This window comes from Muntiacus reevesi, chromosome 11 (assembly GCF_963930625.1).
Source record: "Muntiacus reevesi chromosome 11, mMunRee1.1, whole genome shotgun sequence".
In the NCBI taxonomy this organism is placed as follows: domain Eukaryota; kingdom Metazoa; phylum Chordata; class Mammalia; order Artiodactyla; family Cervidae; genus Muntiacus; species Muntiacus reevesi.
Window position 1 is genome coordinate 16,537,952 of NC_089259.1, and position 20,993 is coordinate 16,558,944.

At 38.7% G+C, this 20,993-nt stretch overlaps 1 protein-coding gene across 1 annotated transcript in view; it reads right to left on the reverse strand.

Annotated features, from left to right (window-relative positions):
- The window catches only part of SUCLA2 (succinate-CoA ligase ADP-forming subunit beta), a 41,459-nt gene extending 23,918 nt beyond the window's left edge, over positions 1-17,541 (reverse strand). The window contains exons 1-4 of the mRNA XM_065902034.1: positions 17,397-17,541; positions 9,740-9,920; positions 2,971-3,070; positions 2,624-2,786 (exon numbers count right to left, since the gene is read on the reverse strand). Of these exons, the coding sequence (XP_065758106.1) occupies positions 2,624-2,786; positions 2,971-3,070; positions 9,740-9,920; positions 17,397-17,486 (534 nt within the window). The 5' untranslated portion in view covers positions 17,487-17,541. The remainder of the gene's footprint in view (positions 1-2,623; positions 2,787-2,970; positions 3,071-9,739; positions 9,921-17,396) is intronic.
- Positions 17,542-20,993: the final 3,452 nt, after the last annotated feature.

Consider the following 20,993-nt stretch of genomic DNA (forward strand, 5'->3'; position numbering starts at 1 on the left):
AAAGTTAACTGCTCTTTGTACTAATTCCCTAACTAATTAATTAGACAGAAACCCTCAAATATGTAGCCAACTATTCAGAAGAAGGCTTCCATAGGAAAATAAGAAAGAGATCTGTTAAAACAATGGCTGTAGTTTTGCATGTGGTCATGCCTGTTGAATGAACTGGTAATTCAAATTATCTGCTTTTTAACTCTGAAATTTTAGTGATAAATTAACAGAACAGTAAGAATTCTGGCAAAGAATTGTAATTTCAAATAAATTAATAATGCTATTCTCACATTCTTAGCCTAAATTTCTCTTTTCTTGTTGGTCTTACGAAAGGTTTTACCTTAAAATGAAACTGAATTTAAAATTATATGACAAAGAAGCCACTTTATGTATCTCTTTTTAAAGAAATAGAAGTATGGAAAATTAACATTTGGAATTTTTGCAGCACATTTTAAATCTAATCCAAGAAAGTAAAAAAAAAAAAAAAAATGACAGAGTTAAATGTACCATTCATTTACAGCAGCCTGCAGTGTTTTACTTGAAAAATTAAGTAGCAAATATGATTTGTTGAATTAGATTTGTCTCAGCCCAAAAGTACCCAACAGGCACTAGGCAAATGTTAAGAAACCTGATTTTTTTAAAGTGCCAAAATACTGAAGAGGAACTTAAAATCAATTTTGGGGGTCACATCAACCCTACGGTAAATATTTGCTCAGGCTTCCTTATGTGATACACACTAAAGACCAGTAGAGCTTATGATTCATCTCCTGAAAACAGATAAGCAACCAAATCAACTTTTAAAGACCTACTAACTCAGAAGCAGATGACTTTAATTCAATCCAAATGTGCTTTTCTTTTTAACTTAAATGGCTGACTTATTTTTTGTTGTTTAATAGGGATTCCCAAAATAGTTCATTTTACCCCCAAAAGTAACACCAACCAACTCCACATTGGTCTAACATGATAGTATCAAAGTATATTATATTATAGTATAATATATATATATAGTATATATATATTATATTATATTATATTATAATGTCTTTAGCTGAATGGTTCAACTAATACTACTGAATCTTTAGCATGAATTACTACAACTATATATTACTTGTAGAAATGAAATAAAAACAGTTTTCCTTAATAAGACTCTAAGTTCTCTGAAAATTCAAGTTCTTAAAATGAATTCAAATTTGATCATTTTCTCTATTGCTTTAACATATCTTTAATAAAACACATTCACAGTGTTATAGCTGTATCTTTAAAACATATTCAGTTTGCTACATTTATTCCCATCAAAATGAGCTACTCTGAATGTGCAATATAACAGGACTCATCATCTCAAACTGTTTAGGCACATGTATCCTGTTTCTGGCTATAACAAAAAGTAAAAACATAATAACTAACAGAATGATAGATGTTGATATATAACATCACTGAAAAGGAAAAGACAATGTAGAAAAACATAAATGAATTTGTAAAAACATAGTTTTTATAAGTGTTTGTAATATACAAGATTACTGTCATGGCATTTCTAAAGCAACTTACAAAAGTAAATTCTGTCACATGAAGAAACCTAGAGGTAAAGACATCACTTCCAAACAAAACAATGCTTTTTATCTTATATCCTGGGTGGGTTTTTACTACCATCTAGTGTTATACCTTAAGAAATACTTTCTGATAAAAATTAAAAGTTACAAAAGACATTTTATAATATCACTCAAAAATTATTAGAAGGCTTAATTAAATGTTAAAAAAAAAAAACACAGTATGGAAAACAGCTATTTTTTTAAAAGATGTTTTATATAAGAAAAGAGTTTCATGACTCTTAAAATTTCTGTCATATTACCAATTATATAATTTAGTGATGCTTTACATCAAATCTTGACCAGGGCTACCAAATATGAACCCAGTCTGCTTCAAAAGACAAGCTAGTTAGCATACAGATTCAGCTCATAAAACTTAACCAATGCACTCAAAAAGCCAGATAATTATACTATAAAATGACTGTCAACACCCTCTCCAAGCACAAGGTCTACGAAAGAAATTTCTCTTCCTGTGATGTCTTAAATTCATTGCTAGCATATTAAGTTCCATAAAGAAAGCAAGGCAGAAGAATAAGGTTATGTTTCATAGAAGCATATTGTTTGCTACTGAATGTCTTCCTTGAACTTACCCAGTAGCAGGTCATTATGAAACAAACCTCAAAGTATAAAAATTCCAAGAAGTTGAAAAAGACAAAGATGAAGCCAAGGGTACACATTCTCTTAGTGGATCCAGAAACTTGCTCTTTGGTTAGACTATTTTACTGTGCTAGAAGTTATTTTCTCAGTTTATGGAATCTAAAGGTGAATCAGAGATGAATTAAGCTGCTCTTAGCAAATTAACAATTTAGAAATTCTGTGGATTTTATTTCAGCATGGTTTTACCTACAGTTTTTATTACATAAGATTCTATTAAGTTTTATGGCATTAATCATGTTGTTTTCTTTAAACAAAAACATTGTTCTCCTGAAATATACCAATAGATTATGGACCATACCTTTTTAATCTTTCCCATACAAACAGAAATAATAATCAACTTATGAAACTGAGTGTAATAAGATCATCCTAAATGCATCATATCTACAATTACTCACTTGAAATGACCTTTCCATTGTGATTGCAAAGTAGTATTCTCTCCTGGGATATCTTCGTTCACAAACCAATACTTGATTGCATATCCTGCCCTTTTCTCCTGTTTGCTTGGTAAACAACTTTTTCCCAATCATTTGTGAGGAAACAGCTTTTGCTTCTTCTGGACTAAAATAAGAAAAAGAACTCAAACTCTCTTCTCCTCCAAGTGAGATAAATATAAGCACATGACAGCCAAAACCTTATCTCACCTACTACTTAAATCTCAGTATTTTTATCAATTCAATAAGGGCATCTTTTATAATATTCATTATTTTTTTAATAGTGATGATTTACAAAAAAAAAAACTTACGAGAAAACTATCTTCACTCCTCCTTTGAGGCCACTTTCAAATGTTCCTTTTCCTCTGCCACCAGCCAAAACTTGCGCCTTTATCACAACATCTTTTGAACCTAGAAGAAAACCACTTCTATTAGAAACAACACATGGAGCAGCACACAACACACAATACTTTGCTATTAAACATACATATTTAGCAATCTTACTAAACGGAGTAAATTAAAGATCCATTTACCCACAATGTTGGAAAATGAGGCACTCCATGTACATAGATTTTCTAGATTAGGACACTAAAATATTCACCACCTAAAGATGCACAAACTTAAAAAAATCAGCCACTCATATTAAACCATTTCTTAAGCATACTGAAAATAAGTTTACCTTTATTTGGTACTTTAAATATTAATTACTCTGCAAGGTATGAAATTTACAAAATTGAGAGTCAAGTACCTTCCTAACAGTTTCCTCCCTCCCTATTGATATGTAAACTTGCTATCCTATGAAAATTTGAGGTATAAATGCTGCTTTGAGTAGAAATGTACCATGACTTTCAGGGGAAGTTCCACTACCGATACCAGTTCACGCCATCCCACTTACACTCTCCAGCTGTACTGTTGTGAGAGGGATGATAGGAATTAAGGCATGTTTATCCAAAGATTCCAGAATGGTATGCTTCCAAGTCTTTAAGACATTTTTTCAGAAAATAATCTGAATTTTTCTTCTTTAACAGGTAAACTGATCTCTTTTCCTTCCTTTTCTAACATGATGAAGAAAATTATCAAACTAGTTGTTTAGCTTAGGTACTACTCTTCATGATCCCGATCAACACTTTTTAGAGGAACATTCTGTCTCCCGAGACAGGCAGAATTTCAGAGCCTCCTCATTTTGCTTCTCATAGTATTTTGCCCATACTCGGGTGGTGCAGTGTTACCGCCTGAATCTGCAGAATCCACCTGCCACTGCAGAAGACAAGGGTTTGATCCCTGGGTGGGGAAGAGCCCCTGGAGGAGGAGATGGCAACCACTGCAGTATTCTTGCCAGGAAAAATCCATGGACAGAGGAACCCGGTGGGCTACAGTCCACAGGGTCTCAAAGTCAGTCATGACTGAGCACAGATGTTTGTTCAGTTACAGTTACAGCAGCGTAACACCACTATTACATTATGAAAAACAATTAACCTTTGAGGTCAGGATGAAGGACACTGTCATCTTATTTGTTGTATCCCCAGCACAAAGAGGTCCCTGGGATGTAACGACCACTCCATAAATGTGTATCTGAATAGGCTAAAGATCGGAATTCTACCACCAGGAAAGGCCAGTCTCTAACATGCATATACCAAGCCAGATGAGAGGGCACCCTCACCTACTCAAGGAGGTAACAAATACAGATTGTGATCAAATAAGAAATGATCAAAAGTTTACACTGGAACAATTACTACAAAATGTTTAGACTTCCCTGTTAGCTCAGCTAGTAAAGAATCTGCCTGCAATGCGGGAGACCCCAGTTCAATTCCTGGGTCAGAAGTCCCTGGAGAAGGGAACAGCTACTCACTCCAGTATTCTCGGGCATCCCTGGTGGCTCAGCTGGTAAAGAATCCGCCTGCAATGTGGGAGACCTGGGTTCGATCCCTGGGTTGGGAAGATCCCCTGGAGAAGGGAACAGCTACCCACGCCAGTATTCTGGCCTGAAGAATTCCATGGTCTATATAGTCCATGGGATCGCAAAGAGTCAGACACGACTAAGCAACTTTCACTAATGATATGAATGTGTTCACACTGGAAATGTACACAAGTCAGAAGACAACTCTGTGACTCAGTTCAGGCAGTGTTTTTTAAAAAAGTCCTTTCTCACACTCCACCAAACATTCAGTCAGGAAATTATACTGGTTCCACCTTCAAAATGTATCCAGTCTCTGGACAACTTGTCATCGCCTCCAGTTTCGGCCCTGAACCCAGCCACCATGACCTCTCACCTAGATTACTCTCATCCCCAAGAGGATATTCTTGGCAGCAGCCAAAGTGAGCATGAAACTCCTCTACGTAAAACCTTGCACTGAATGCCCACTTGCCCGGGAGTTACAGGCAGAGTCCCTACAGTGGCCTCAAGGCTCCGTGTACTCCCCCAGAACTCTTGCCCTGTATCACGTCCTCCTCACTGCTCACACACCAGCACTCTGGTCTCTCTGGTCCTGGCCACGTTCCTGTCTTTCTTCAGGATCTGGCTCCCAGCAACCTCTCTCCCTGGAATACTCTGCATTCAGGTATCCATTTAGGAAAGGTACCCATTCCTTTTCAGTTTTTCTTTAAGTCTAAATTGTCCATGAGATTTACCCTGATCACTCTACTTAACACTGCGACTGCCCACCCGTGACCAATCCACCTTACCCTGTTCTTTATTTTATAGAAGTCATCGCCTTCAAACATAATTTTCTCATGTTTATCATTTTTGTTTTGCTCCCCCACTAAATATAGACTCCAGAAGGGCAGAATCTTGCTCAGTGATATTTACAAGGTCCTGGGAGAGTTCCTAGAACACAATATATTCTGAATGATGAATAAAAGAACATTTACAAACCAAGAGAATTCTTATGAATCCAGATTTTCCACTGCTCTTAAAAAATCTGAATTGGAAATCTTGGGCCCTACAACCAGAAATGACTAAAAAGTATTTTGTTTACACAAGACATTATTTTAATTTGCCACAGTACCCACCATTCTCAAATGTAACAACTAATTTTAGATAAAGATTAGAGAAAGTTCAGAAATTTCCTTAAAACTGACAATAATTTCCTTATTGAGAAGACAACAGGCAGCCTCAGGGACTAGGGCAAATTAGAGTTCACGCCCAAATTACTGACAAAAGCAGCAGCCACTAGTCATTTTACCTGTTTCTGGTTAGTTTTCCAGTACTTAAGTATTCATTTAAATCCAAAAAGGATATCTATAATCCAAACAGTATAAATGTAATATAAAAATGGACAACAGTTAAACTGATGCTTTGCTGGGCTAAATTCAAACATTCCTATTCATCAAGCTGGGAACTTAACATACTGATCTATTAAGTAAGAGTAATGAAATTCTATTTCTTCAAAAACATTTTACAAAACAGAAAGCTCTTCCCCCAGTGTCAATTTTCTTTTTCTTAGGAAAATAAACTCCTTAAGGGCACAAAAGATTCTTCAAAAGTTCCTTCTAAAAAAGTCTTTCACAACAAAAGAAGAGCAAAAAAAGAAATACAAGTAATGACATACAATCTCATCAGCTAGCAAAACAGGGAGTACTAGAAGATAAATCTGAGGACAAATGATTGAAAGAAAGATTTTATTCAATTTCATTAATTCAATCAACAGTTACATCTACATAGGTGATACTGTGCTAGACTTCTTGATATAACAATGAGCAGAGAGCTCAGTCTTACTGGATTTGACCCTTTCTCTAGTCAGACAAGAGCAAAATTTGTGGGTACCAAAATTATTTTTAAAGTATATTCACCATCCCTCCTAGCTTTAGTCATTCACAAATGTAGTTAAGCACTCCTCATACACAGTCATCTAATAAGACATCAGAAAAAGGCAAAGTCCTGTTGTACGCCAATAGAAATCTGCCTCCAGGCTGACATTCACTATTTTGCACCCTCTGCATGTTTATTTAACCAGAGAGAAATTCTATCTCAACTATACTAGAATCCAAACTATATTTCTATGATCAACAGGGAAATCATAAGAATTCTACCAAATGTCTTAGTGAAACCATGTTTTCTTAAAGCAGTAACTGTAAGGAGATGGGAACCTGCTCTTAGAACTGACCCCAAATTATAACTATTTCATTTCTCTGTGCTTAACAACCCTTTGATAATCCATTCCATTCCATTTTCTTCTGTCACCCTTCATTGTGTGACTCCTATGAGTCTTAAAATACCGAATTAGATTTCTTTCCAACCATTCTCCTATCCCTAACTTCAATTATTCACAATAGGTAAAGCTTGCCGCTAGGGCAGTGTTTTCAAACTTTTATCACATCATGACAGATGTCATGATAATGATAATGCCAGAAAATGATAGAATTTGTAGGGAATACTGGGGAAAGAGGTCAGAGCTCTTCTGGAAGGAGTTACCAGCTACAGGGCTCAGTGGCCCCAGGCCTCATGCTAACTAAACTTCTCCTGCCAGCCACAGGACTGAAGGGAAGCAATACTTTGTCACATCTGTAACACATTTTTGCCCTAGTTTATCAGTTGGTGAGGTAAGACTTTTTTTTTTAATGGGAATTAACATTCTATGAATTTTGGAGTAACTGAGAAGCAAAAATTAGCCAAAATCAGCACTGAAAATTGCTAGCTAGATGGAAAGAATCAGGTGTATTTCTAGGGCACCTCATGACACAACTTGTACAATTACATTCCATAATCGGTATCTTCTGGTATTAATGACTCACCACAAAAAACAAAATTGTTTCAACATTCTTCAAGTAGCGATGAAATGCATCTTTTAAAATGTAGTGTTTCTGGCCCTTTAGATTTAAAGGTCCTATCTGTCACTAACCCCACTCCCTATGACAATCGTCATTTTGCAGCCTTCTTTGACAAAAGCACACTTTCTAGATAAACATGATGCCTTCAGTTCCAAGGGCCTCAAAATCAGAGCTGCTTATCTGCTCCTTACTACTTCCAAGTCCTGGATCCAGAGAACTTGTCAGAAATTTCACAGCTACAATATATCCTATATATTAACTATTCTTTCTTCCACAGCTAGAAATCATTAAAGATTTTTACAGTGAGTAAATAAATCAAGAAACTTGCATCTGAATAAACCCTGCTTATTTTATGAAAAAGTTTGTACACAAATTATTTTTTTTGACAACATAGTGAAATTTGACTAAATGAGAAAATATACGGAAAACTAAGAAAACCAATTATAATAATTTGGAAGCAGAAAAAGAAACACCAGCTTTAACTGGCTTCATTAAATCTGACCCTTTTATCACATAAAGTGTATGGAAAACACTTTATGCCTTCAGCTTTATGAAGAAGGAAAGAACTAGTAAATGAAAAAATTAATCACTCAAAAGATTAAACTAACAAAATTAAAAGAAGAAAGTCAAATGTCTGAAATTCATCCTTAAGTACAGAAGGGTAGAATAAGAAAGCCTTTTGCTTCCTAGTTATCTGGGTCTTTAGAAATTAACATTTAGGTCATATATCTAAGACTGAATCTCAAGAAGGTAGTTATTAAAAAGTGCCTTTGAAAGAAATACTACAGAAATACAATCATGAGTTTTCTTTAAGCCATGACCCTTTTGACCCATGGCTTTTAAGCCCCTAATATACATGATGTTTTAAAGGTTAAAATGAGGTACATCTTTTACCATGGACAAGTTCACACTGCAGGATACCATTAATTAACAAAAATTTCACCAAAATTAGTATGAATTTGCATCAGATTTTTACTGAATAAAAAGAAGTTTGCTTGTAATCTGAATAAAAAGAACTGTTTTTCTGATTAAGAATAAACAAAACTGTAAATTAAAAACCATACTTCCAAGACAAGGAAATCAAGAGTGACCCCCATTCAAAAACATATCATATGATAGATGACAACCTTTTGATCTTCTACATGCTTTCACTTTTGAAACAAAAATCCATCCTAGAAACAAGTAAGTACAGATAGAGACGAAAACTTTTACAATTTTCAACAGTTTAAAATGTTCCACATCTTTCCTAAAAAAATAATAAAAGCAAAACTTTCACCAAAGCACATTTAAAGGCATATTAGTCAAATGTACATACAAGAGAGATTATGATAATTATTAATACATAAAATTGGTGTGATTTTAAATACTGCTAAAAAGAAAATGCAGTGTATAGCTAGTACATTACTCATTAACATGTTCTCCTATTAGATCCTTAAAAATATAAAGTGAAGCATACTTTCCAAACTCCACATTTATTTTTTAATTGAGATTAACATAAATTCAAATTAATCAAAGCTATTAAGGTTTCTATTATCAGTAAAAGAATCTAATAAACATGGGCAACTATTTAATTCATTTAAAAAGATTAACATTTATATTAATATTGATTACCTAAGGGTCAAGCCCTCTTCTAAGAGGTTGGGGTCTATCAGTGAATAAAAGACAAAGAAGCCCTTCTCTCATAGAGCTTACATTCTAATGCTGAACTTCTTTTTTTCTCCTTCTGATTCTCTATTTTTCATGTCCAAAAAAAGACAGGGAAACACTCTACCTCTCCTTGTGTTCTCAGTCACTCAGTCATATCTGACTCTCTGTGACCACATGGACTGCAGCCCGCCAGGCTCCTCTGTCTGGGGAATTTTCCAAGCAAGAATATTGGAGCCGGCTGCCATTTCCTACTCCAGGGGATCTTCTCAACCCAGAGTCTCTTGGGTCTCCTGCACTGGCAGGCAGATTCTTTACCACTATGCCACCTGGGAAGCCCCAGACTTCTCTTTACAAATACATAAATAGCTAACATCTTTCACCATTCCCTGAAGAATCAACAGAGTCAGATTTCCTTCCCCAAAGGACTTCAGCTCAAAAGACTATAAACACAGGACTTCAGCTTCTTGAAACTTTGATTCTTAAGTTACGGGCACTATGGGAGCTCAGAAAATCTCAATAATTTTAGCATGTCAAAATCCTAAGTTCTACCTTCTCTTTTACATGAATAAAACTTATTTGAAAAAATATAAAAGAAAAGTCAAAAGTTGTCATAAGCCAGAAGTAAAGTTCATATCTTATCTGAGAACCTATTTCTTAATTTAGTACCTAATTTTTTGGCGATTGCATAAGCTTCATCTGGTGACTTAGCCACATGTCCTTTGGGAATGGAGACACCAGCTTCCTGCAACAATTCCATACTCAGGTATTCATGCAGAGAGAGATTCCTTTGCTGTTGATGCTGTACTTGGACTCCATGGTTGTTAAACAATCCGGAGCTTCCCAGGACCTAGAGAAATTGGGTACATATTTATATAAAGAGTGATTTAGCAGAAATTCTTGTTAAAAACACTTCAAAATACTTTGGAGTACTTGATTCTTCAAAACTATAACAAAATTGTCATATTAAAACATCAAAATATCATATTCAGAGTAAATTACAGCACAAAACTAACAGCTAATTTACTAGCTAAACATCAAAAGTGACCCTTACAGTTTTAACTTTTTCCTCAATATCGCTAGTCTTTAACTTTCATTTGAGCTATACCTCCATATCCCTAATGATCTACAGAGCATTTCTACCTCAAAGCCAAATTCTGCAGATCTAAAACCAATCTCCTATTTCCACCAAATCAAAAATCCTTCCCATCTTTCTTCTCTCCATCATTCCTCCAGCACCTAACAAATTGCCTGACACAAGACATGAGGTACCTGTATGATGTGGTACCATCAATCTTTCATACATTCAAAATTCAAACCCCGACTTCATCAGCACTGCACATCGTGGTGTGCCGCCCAGATCCCCACTTAGGACCAAGGCATTCATAGCCCCAGCTGCTGGGAGGGTTGGCAGCTGACAGGCCTCAGCTGAGTGCCCTCACTGGAGCCTTTCTGTAGCCAATGCCTGACCAATGAGAGTCAGGGTAGGGACGTAAAAACCTGGTGTGCGTGTGCATGCTCAGCCGCTCAGTCAGTCGTGTCCAGCTCTTTGTGACTCTATGAACTGAGGCCGCCAGGCTCCTCTGTCCATGGGATTCTACAGGCAAGAATACTGGAAAAACTGGGTTGCCATGCCCTCTCCAGGGGATCTTCCCGACCTAGGGATCGAATTCACGTCTCTTATGTCTCCTGCATTAGCTGGTGGGTTCTTTATTGCTAAGGCACCGGGAAAGTCCAAATACCTGGCACCTCACCCCAATCTGGGACAATTCAGGATCATCCTAGTTGCAGACCTCCCATAGGAAGAGCAGAGGTCCCACTGCACTACACTAGAGTTGCAGTCAATCCTCCTTCCTTCACTCTCCCACAGGTATTGATCCTGAGATCACTTTTCAATAAACTTCCTTTCTGAAACTCTCCATCGAATACTTGGCAAATTACAATCTGCAATATCATCTTTAATGCATTCCTTCTAAACTATTCCTTTTATAAACCCCTTTAGGTGTACGTGCTTCACAAACTGTGAAAGCTTCTAAGAAAGAAATGCCCCACCAACTTCCCTTTTTCAATCTATGTAAAACATTCATTCACTCAAAAACTCACTGAGCACCTAGACACTGGAAATAGAGAGGTCAACCCAACAAAATCCTTGCACCTAAAGCTTACAGTTTAGTATGTATTTGTATGTCGGGAGTTGGGGGAGGCACAAACAATAAAGAAAGAAAATACGCCAAACAGCAATAAGAGTAAAAAGACAGAAAATTAAAAAATAAGAAGTGCTATTTTATACAGTTGCAGGAGTTTTCTCTACTAAAACATCCGTCCGGGGCGGGGGCGGTGCGGGGCGCGGGCTGAGTTAAGAATTATTTTTTCAAAAAGAAATAAGTAGGAAACAGAAACAAGATATCCCTCTACAAACTAAATAAGTCATTGCTGAAAGACAAAGGAGTATGAGAGTTGTCAGCGTCTGGTTGTAGGGCCATAACAATGAGAAGTACTGAAAGAAGGATGCAATCAGAAAAGATCTCGAGCATCTATGGGTTCCAAAACTATCCCCTAAGTTACAGCCTAGTCTTAAACCATCATTAACACCACACAGAAACACTTCTCAACCTTTTTCCAGACTCCTCAGTTCTATCAACTTTATATGGCAATATGCAGAACAAATTAAGTGCTGTTGGAATCACACATTTAAATGTTATCCATCCATACATTTCTATTATCTCCACAAAGAATGCTGAAACATTGTTCATATGAAACACAGAGTATCATAAGAAATAAATTTAAAACAATCTCATAGAAAACAGTCTGCTTCTTAAAGAGGGTTCATGAACCACCTGCATCAAGATTCCCTAGGAATGCCCCCAAAATGCAGGTTCCAAGGCCCTACTCTCATCTATAAAAGCAGAATCTCTGAACTGTGCCACAAAAAAACCTGCATTTGTAAAGTTATTCAGTTGATTCTTAAGCACTCTACAGTTTGAGAACGAATAGTCTAACAAATCAATCACATAGAATAGCAAGCTATTTCTGATTCATTTGGTAAGCTAAAATGCTGGATAAAATTTCTCTTGTTAGCTCAATTCCCTGATTTAGTTTCACTTCAGTATTAAAAACTAACAACCTCCTAAACTTCAGTGTACATCTACCTTGTGAAATCCCACCCTTGGGTAAAGCCTCAAGAGAAATGAGTGCTTAGTCTATCAAAAGGCATATATATAGCAGGCTTACTCATAATAGACAAGGAAATGGAAACAACCCAACTACTCATCAACAGAAGAAGGGGTAGGAACTTCCTTGGTGTCCAGTGGTTAAGAATCCACCCTTCAATGCATGAAACATGGTTTTAATCTCTGGTAGGAGAAATAAGATCCTACATGCCTTGAGGCAACTAAGCACCACAATGAAGACCCAGCACAGCCAAAATAGAAAAACAAATAATTTAAATCGTTTTAAAAATAGAAGAATGGGTAAAATGTACTATATCAATAGAAGGGTACAGAGCAAAAAAGGAAAAACGTATTGCTCACAAAACAATGGATTCATTTCACAAGTACAATTTTAAGGGAAAGAAGCCAGACACAACAATACATACTTATACAATTTTTTTAATATAGTTCAAACTCAATTAACATACAGTGATGGAAGTCAGAACAAGTGGAAGGTTACCTGTTGGTGAGTACTGATAAAGAGAGTGCCTTCCGAAGGCTAAAAACACACATATATATACCACGATTTGAACGGCAGCTACAAAGATGGATTCATACATACAAATTGATCTAGCTACCCATATGGGATCACAGAGTCAGATACAACTTAGCAAATGAACAGCAAAAACTGAAGTTGTATATAAATTATGTACTTTGCTGTACAGAAATTATACCTCAAAATAATAAAAAATAAGGGGGCCAAGGCAGAGTACCTAGCATAAGCTTGGTAAAAACAGTCATGCACTGAAACATTTTTTGGATGCCTATATACCAGACACTGTACTAGGAACACTAAAAGAATGAGATCAACTAAGTCCCAACCACAGAGTTCACAGATGTGTAAATAAACAGCTGCAACACGTGTAAGAGTGGGCATAATCACCAGGTGGAATGTAATTGTCCAGACAGACCAGAAAAAATACTACAGAGGCTTGATTCTAGTTTAAAAAAAAAAAAAATCTAACAGCTAAAAAGGACATTTCAGGGACAACTAGGGAAATACAAATCTGCCCTATACATTAGATATTAGTATTATGGCAATTTTATATTTCTAAAGTATGATAACTATATTGTGGTTATTTGTGTCTCTCATTCTTAAGAGACATATGTTGCAATATCTAAGGATGGAGTGCAATGATAGCTGAAACTTATTCTCAAATACTTCAACAAAAATACATGAATATAATTTATATATACATGCATATGTACATAAATTATATATTATACATAATATTTTAATTTATATAATATTTTAAGTGACATATTTATATAAATTATATAAAATGAATAACATGTAAATTTTTAAAGATAAAGAAAATGTGGCAAAATGTTAAATGAAGGTGAGGGTGATATGGGTGTTCACTGTATAGTTGAAACATACCTATCAGCTTGAAATTTTTCCAAAAAAGCTTGATGATAAATTCATGACACAAAATTCTATGGTTTCTTTCAAATGTCTAAAAGACTTAGTAGTACTCATAAGGTGTTGCTGATAGCTTTTCAGACCACATTAAGGTTTTTTTTAAATATCAGAAATATTTTGATAATCCTTTCCTTGTGCCACTAGAAGCTATAACTTGAAATATCATCAGCTAGGAATCATGATGGTAATACAAATCCCTGCATAATCACAAAGATTCCCCACACTGATGCATTTTTCTTTCCTGATGTATCACTTAGAAGATTCCTACTGCCAAAAAGTCACCAACTCCTGGCCAAACTCCTACACCACCACCTCTCCAATCCATACTGAGTTTAAGTAATACTTATTCAAAAGTGGGGAAGTGTAGTTACTAGGGAGTATGATTCACAACGGACAAGAATATATCTAAAATTGTTTAATATGCTCATAACTTGAACTATTTTTATCAAATATACACTGGACAAAAGATACAGAGACACAAGAAGAGAGTCAAAGCACTAAACAAAATGTTTAAGAGAATTTGCTAAACTCAATGGGTGACCCTGAACAAGATTGCTTAAGCTCTGCACCTCTATGTCCCCATCTACGAAAGTAAGGGGTTAGACCCAACATTCTTCATAGTATTATTGACAATAGCCAAGATAATGGAAGCAACCTAAATGTCCACTGTCAGAGGACTGGATAAAGAAGATGTGGTACATCTAAACAACAGAATACTACTCAGTCATAAAAAGAATGAGATAATGCCATTTGCATGAACATGGATGGATCTCAAGATCATTATACTAAGTCAGAGAAAGATAAATATATGATATCACTTACATGTGTAATAAAAAAAAAAAAAGATACAAACGAACTTATTTACAAAACAGAAACAGACTCACAGACTTCAAAAACAGTGTTATCAAAGGGGAAACTTGGGGAAGAAGGATAAATTAGGACAAGGGTCTCCAACCTCCGGTATCTAACGCCTGATGATCTGAGGTGGAGCTGATGTAATAATAATAGAAATAAAGTATACAATAAATATAATACACTTGAATAATCCCAAAACCATCCCCGCTCCCCCAGCCCGTGGAAAAACTGTCTTCCACAAAACTGGTCCTTGGTGCCAGAAAGGGTGGGGAACACTTAATTAGGAGTTTGGGATTAACGCATACACACTGCTGCTGCTGCTGCTGCTAAGTCGCTTCAGTCGTGTCCAACTCTGTGAGACCCCATAGACGGCAGCCCACCAGGCTCCCCCGTCTCTGGGATTCTCCAGGCAAGAACACTGGAGTGGGCTGCCATTTCCTCCTCCAATGAGTGAAAGTGAAAAGTGAAAGGGAAGTCGCTTAGTCGTGTCCAACTCTTAGTGATCCCATGGACTGCAGCCTACCAGGCTCCTCCATCCACGGGATTTTCCAGGCAAGAGTACTGGAGTAGGGTGCCATTGCCTTCTCTGACACACTACTATATATAAAACAGATAATCAATAAGGACCTACTCTATAGCACAAGAAACTCTACTCAATATTCTGTAATAATCTAGATGGGAAAAAGAGTCTGAAAAAGAATGAATGTATTTATATGTATACCACACACACATATATATATCCGTATATAATTGATATATATAAATATAATTGAGTATAATATATATATAATTGAATCACTAAACTGTACCTGAAACACAACATTATTGATCAACTGTACTCCAATACAAATTAAAGATCAAATTAAAAATAAAAGCAAGGGGTTAGACTAAGGTGATTTCAAACTCCAAAGCTGTATTTCTTAAAGTGAGGGTGGAAGAGATGTTTAAGACAATATATTAGGCATCTCTATAAGGAGAAATAAAGACTTTTAAAGGAATTTCCAAAAGTATAAAGATGATGATTAGAAGGGAAACAGATTTGTTCACCAAAGCCTCATTTTCTAAAAACCCTTTAAGACCCAAAAGAAGGAAGTTCAAGGCTAAAAAAAAAGAAAATCACTTCTCCTGTTAGGAAGCAAACTCAAAGAATTCACTAGATTGAAATAATGAATAGCTTTAAAAAGAAAAAAAAAAGTCTAAATTCATTTACAGCATGTCTGAAGTTACTTCCAAAACACAACCAAAAGCTCTAGAAATGACTTATGAAGCTAATCCTACCCTTCCACAAGTTTGTTCGTGTCAACATATATTGGGAAGAATTGTCTAATTCTCATGCTCTAGAAAAAACTGTAGAGCAGATTCAAACACAGAGACTTTGGAGCTACATGCTTCCGGAATGAAGGCCCAGTTCTGATCTCACCTGCTTGGTGATCTAGACCAAATGACTCGTTCTCTTAGCCGGAGTTTCTCCATCACTGATATGGAGATTAATGACTTCCTTACAGTGTTGCCCAAAAGCCTAATGAAAAACTACATGTAAAACGCTTGGCACAGTTCCTGGCAGACAGCAAATGCTCCAACACACAAGAAACCAATGCCTCCTACCACCAAATTCCCTTACTGAATTTATGATTAATCTCTTTACCCAAAACTTTATTCCCTTTCTTATCCCCTCCTACCTCAATCCTGTGCTATCTGAACACTAATCAACCAGAGTCTGATGACTAAAACTGCTGTGTTCACAACATCATTCATGTCCTAAAACTGCTACTGCAGGTACCATCATTAAAGAACAAACCCAGGCTGCTTCTCCATGACAAGATGAGTTAATAGGCCCCAAGCCTTAGACCACTTATCACAGAATCATAAATAATAGACAACTCAACTCCCTGACACTAGAATCAGAAATGTCACAGAAATTACACAAGCCAATGATTAATCCCAACTTCTTTGTTCTCCCCCTTTAATACAACTCCTTTTTAAAAAAAAAAAAAAAAGAACTCCTAACTGAAAGATCAAGCTGCAGTGGATCTGTGCCTTGTCTCCTACTCTCTTGCCTGGTGCCCTGCAAACAAACCCTTATTTTGCTGCAAACAACCCCTGTCAGAATTTGGCTTTCTATGCCATGGACACACAAGCCCTTGCTCCGTTACTTTTACTTACACACACACTTACACACACACACACACACACACTCTGAGGCTATGATGCTATTGTGTATGCAGAAAAAAAAAGCAACCCAAAAGATTATTTTATTTCCCCAATTGATAAGTTGGTGAACATCATCTCATTCTCACTATTAAACAACTACCTGGGGGAAACGGGAAGCTTCCCGGGGAAGCTTCCCGGCCTCGTCTCAGGAAGGGCCAGTCAGCAAGCAGTGCTGGTTCTGCGAAGCATCCAAGAGGCACAAAAGTGTGTCTGAAGGGCATGCCCTCCTCCTCAAAGAGCCGCGGAAGCCTCGGCCCACCGCGCCGGAGCCAGGAGCAAGCAGGAGAAGGTGTCCTGCCCCCCGCCTCTCCTTTCGGAGCATTCCCCGCCGCCGCCCTCTCAATAACAAGGTGAGCAGCTACGGCCAGACGGCCGGAGCTCCTCGCAGATTTTAGGCTGCAGTAAAAAGGCGCAAACATGAGCCCGTTCGCAGGCCCGGCGGGCAGCACTCCCGGGCAAGCTGCCCACCACTCCGGCGGGGCACCCCCCCTGTCACCCAATGTCACCGACTGCGGAGTGACCGGAGCCGGGCCCCGGGCCCCCTCGCACCTCGCCCACAGGAGCCAGCCCTCCACCTCGCCCTTTCTCCTGCCAACCCTCAAGGCGGGATCGGAAAGGGCCTCAATACCTGGGCGGCGGCCGGCAGCGCCGTCCGGGGTCGGTGGCTCCTCAGCGTGGCGGCAGCCAAGAGCCGGCTGTAGAACACGGAGGCCGCCATTTCTCAGCCGGACCAAGTCCCCTGGGCGCCGCGCGCAGGCGCAGAACCTCGAGACGGCCGGAGACGCTGCTGCTCCCTACACGCGCACCGCCCCTAGCCCCGCCCATGGGGCGGAGCCTCGGATTAACTCTGCGGTGGTGGCCCCGGGCGAGAGCAGCAGGCGTTACCGCTGACTGGCTCGGGAAGGGGGACAGAGAGCAAACTTTAACCTTTGTAACTGGACACCGCAGCCTGCACATCAGATCTGCGGTCGGCGCTCAGAAACCCGAAGCTTTCCTAGCGAAATGTAATGGAGAGATGACCAACGCCACCACCTGTGTGATGTTAACATCTCCGAGTCTCAGGTGCCTCATCTGTAAAACGGGGTTCGTTCAGAAAACAGGAACTTGCATTCCTGTTTTTGTGCCAAATACTGCCTTTGGGCTACAGCAGCATCCCAAATCCAATACGTTGTCCCAAAATATCCCATACTTTGTCCAGTATCCCAAAGTATCCAATACTTTGGCCACCTGATGCAGAGAACTGACTCTGGAAAAGACCCTGATGCTGGGAAAGATCGAAGGCGGGAGAAGGAGATAACAGAGGATGAGATGGTTGGATGGCATCACCGACTGGTTGAACATGAGTTTGAGTAAACTCCGGGAGCTGGTGATGGACCTGTAAGCCTGGCCTTGCTGCAGTCCATGGGGTCGCAAAGAGTGGAACAGAGCTGAGCGACTAAACTGACCGAATACCTACAACAGAATGATTCTGTCCTCAAAGGGTAGATGATCAAACACTAGTTACTGAGGACCCTAGCCAGGAGATAACTTCTCAGATAGCTTTTGGGAGGAACTGCTCCCAAAAGGTAAAGAGGAGCCAGGAAGTACAAGACTTTTTTGCTGGGGGAAAAGAATATGTAGTTAAGCATAAAACAGTTCAGTTCAGTTCAGCTCAGTTCAGTCGCTCAGTCGTGTCCGACTCTTTGCGACCCCATGAATCGCAGCACGCCAGGCCTCCCTGTCCATCACAAACTCCCGGAGTTTACTCAAACCCATGCCCATCAAGTCGTTGATGCCATCCAGCCATCTCATCCTCTGTCGTCCCCTTCTCCTCCTGCCCCCAATCCCTCCCAGCATCAGGGTCTTTTCCAACAAGTCAACCCTTCGCATGAGATGACCAAAGTATTGGAGTTTCAGCTTCAGCATTACTCCTTCCAATTAACATCCAGGACTGATCTCCTTTAGGATGGACTGGTTGGATCTCCTTGCAGTCCAACAGACTCTCAAGAGTCTTCTCCAACACCATAGTTCACAAGCATCAATTTTTCGGCGCTCAGCTTTCTTCACAGTCCAAATCTCACATCCATACATGACCACTGGAAAAACCATATCCTTGACCAGACAGACCATTGTTGGCAAAGTAATGTCTCTGCTTTTTAATATGCTATCTAGGTTTGTCATAACTTTCCTTCCAAGGTGTAAGCGTCTTTTAATTTCATGGCTGCAATCACCATCTGCAGTGATTTTGGAGCCCAAAAATATAAAGTGTGACACTGTTTCCACTGTCTCCCCATCTATTTCCCATGAGGTGATAGGACCAGATGCCATGATCTTAGTTTCCTGAATGTTAAGCTTTAAGCCAACTTTTTCACTCTCCTCTTTCACTTTCATCAGGAGGCTTTTTAGTTCCTCTTTACTTTCTGCCAGAAGGGTGGTGTCATCTGCATATCTGAGGTTATTGATATTTCTCCCGGCAATCTTTAGTCCAGCTTGTGCTTCTTCCAGCCCAGCGTTTCTCATGATGTACTCTGCTTATAAGTTAAATAAGCAGGGTGACAATATACAGCCTTGTCGTACTCCTTTTCCTATTTGGAACCAGTCTGTTGTTCCAGGTCCAGTTCTAACTGTTGCTTCCTGACCTGCATACAGGTTTCTCAAGAGGCAGGTCAGGTGGTCTGGTATTCCCATCTCCTTCAGAATTTTCCACAGTTTTTTGTGATCCACACAGTTGAAGGCTTTGGCATAGCCAATAAAGCAGAAATAGATGATTTTCTGGAACTCTCTTGCTTTTTCGATGATCCAGCAGATATTGGCAATTTGATCTCTGGTTCCTCTGCCTTTTCTAAAGCCAGCTTGAACATCTGGAAGTTCTTGGTTCACATATTGCTGAAGCCTGGCTTGGAGAATTTTGAGCATTACCTTACTAGCGTGTGAGATGAGTGCAATTGTGCGGTAGTTTGAGCATTCTTTGGGATTGCCTTTCTTTGGGATTGGAATGAAAAGTGACCCTTTCCAGTCCTGTGGCCACTGCTGAGTTTTTCCAAATTTGCTAGCATATTGAGTGCAGCACTTTCACAGCATCATCTTTCAGGATTTGAAATAGCTCAACTGGAATTCCATCACATCCACTAGCTTTGTTCGTAGTGATGTTTTCTAAGGCCCACTTGACTTCACATTCCAGGGTGTCTGGCTCTAGGTGAGTGATCACACCATTGTGATAATCTGGGTCGTGAAGATCTTTTTTGTACAGTTCTTCTGTGTATTCTTGCCACCTCTTCTTCATATCTTCTGCTTCTGCTAGGTCCTTACCATTTCTGTCCTTTATTGAGCCCATTTTTGCATGAAATGTTCCACTGGTATCTCTAATTTTCTTGAAGAGATCTCTAGTCTTTCCCATTCTGTTGTTTTCCTCTATTTCTTTGCTTTGATCGCTGAGGAAGGCTTTCTTATCTCTCCCTGCTATTCTTTGGAACTCTGCATTCAAATGGGTATATCTTTCCTTTTCTCCTTTGCTTTTCGCTTCTCTTCTTTTCACAGCTATTTGTAAGTCCTCCTCAGACAACCATTTTGCTTTTTTGCATTTCTTTTCTATGGGGATGGTCTTGATCCCTGTCTCCTGTACAATGTCATGAACCTCCATCCATAGTTCATCAGGCTCTCTGTCTATCAGATCTAGTCCCTTAAATCTATTTCTCACTTCCACTGTATAGTCATAATGGATTTGATTTAGGTCATACCTGAATGGTCTAGTGGTTATCCCTACTTTCTTCAGTTTAAATCTGAATTTGGCAGTAAGGAGTTCATGATCTGAGTCACAGTCAGCTCCCGGTCTTGTTTTTGCTGACTGTATACAGCTTCTCCATCTTTGGCTGCAAAGAATATAATCAATCTGATTTTGGTGTTAATATGAAAATAATAAGACATAAATTACCAATGAAGGTGATTTGAAGCCATTTAAGAGGGCTTTCAATAAGATGCTGAAGAATTTGTGTTTATCTGTATAGGCACTCGGGCTTCCCAAGTTCTTTACCAGGAGCTAGTGGTAAAGAACCTGCCTGCCAATACAGGAGACCTAAGAAATGTGGGTTCGATCCCTGGGTCAGGAAGATCCCCTGGAGGAGGGCATAGCAACCCACCCCAGTATTCTTGCCTGGAGAATTCCATGGACAGAGGAACCTGGTGGTCTACAGTCCATAGCGTCCCAAAGAGTTGGACACCATTGAAGCGACTTAGCATGCACACAGTG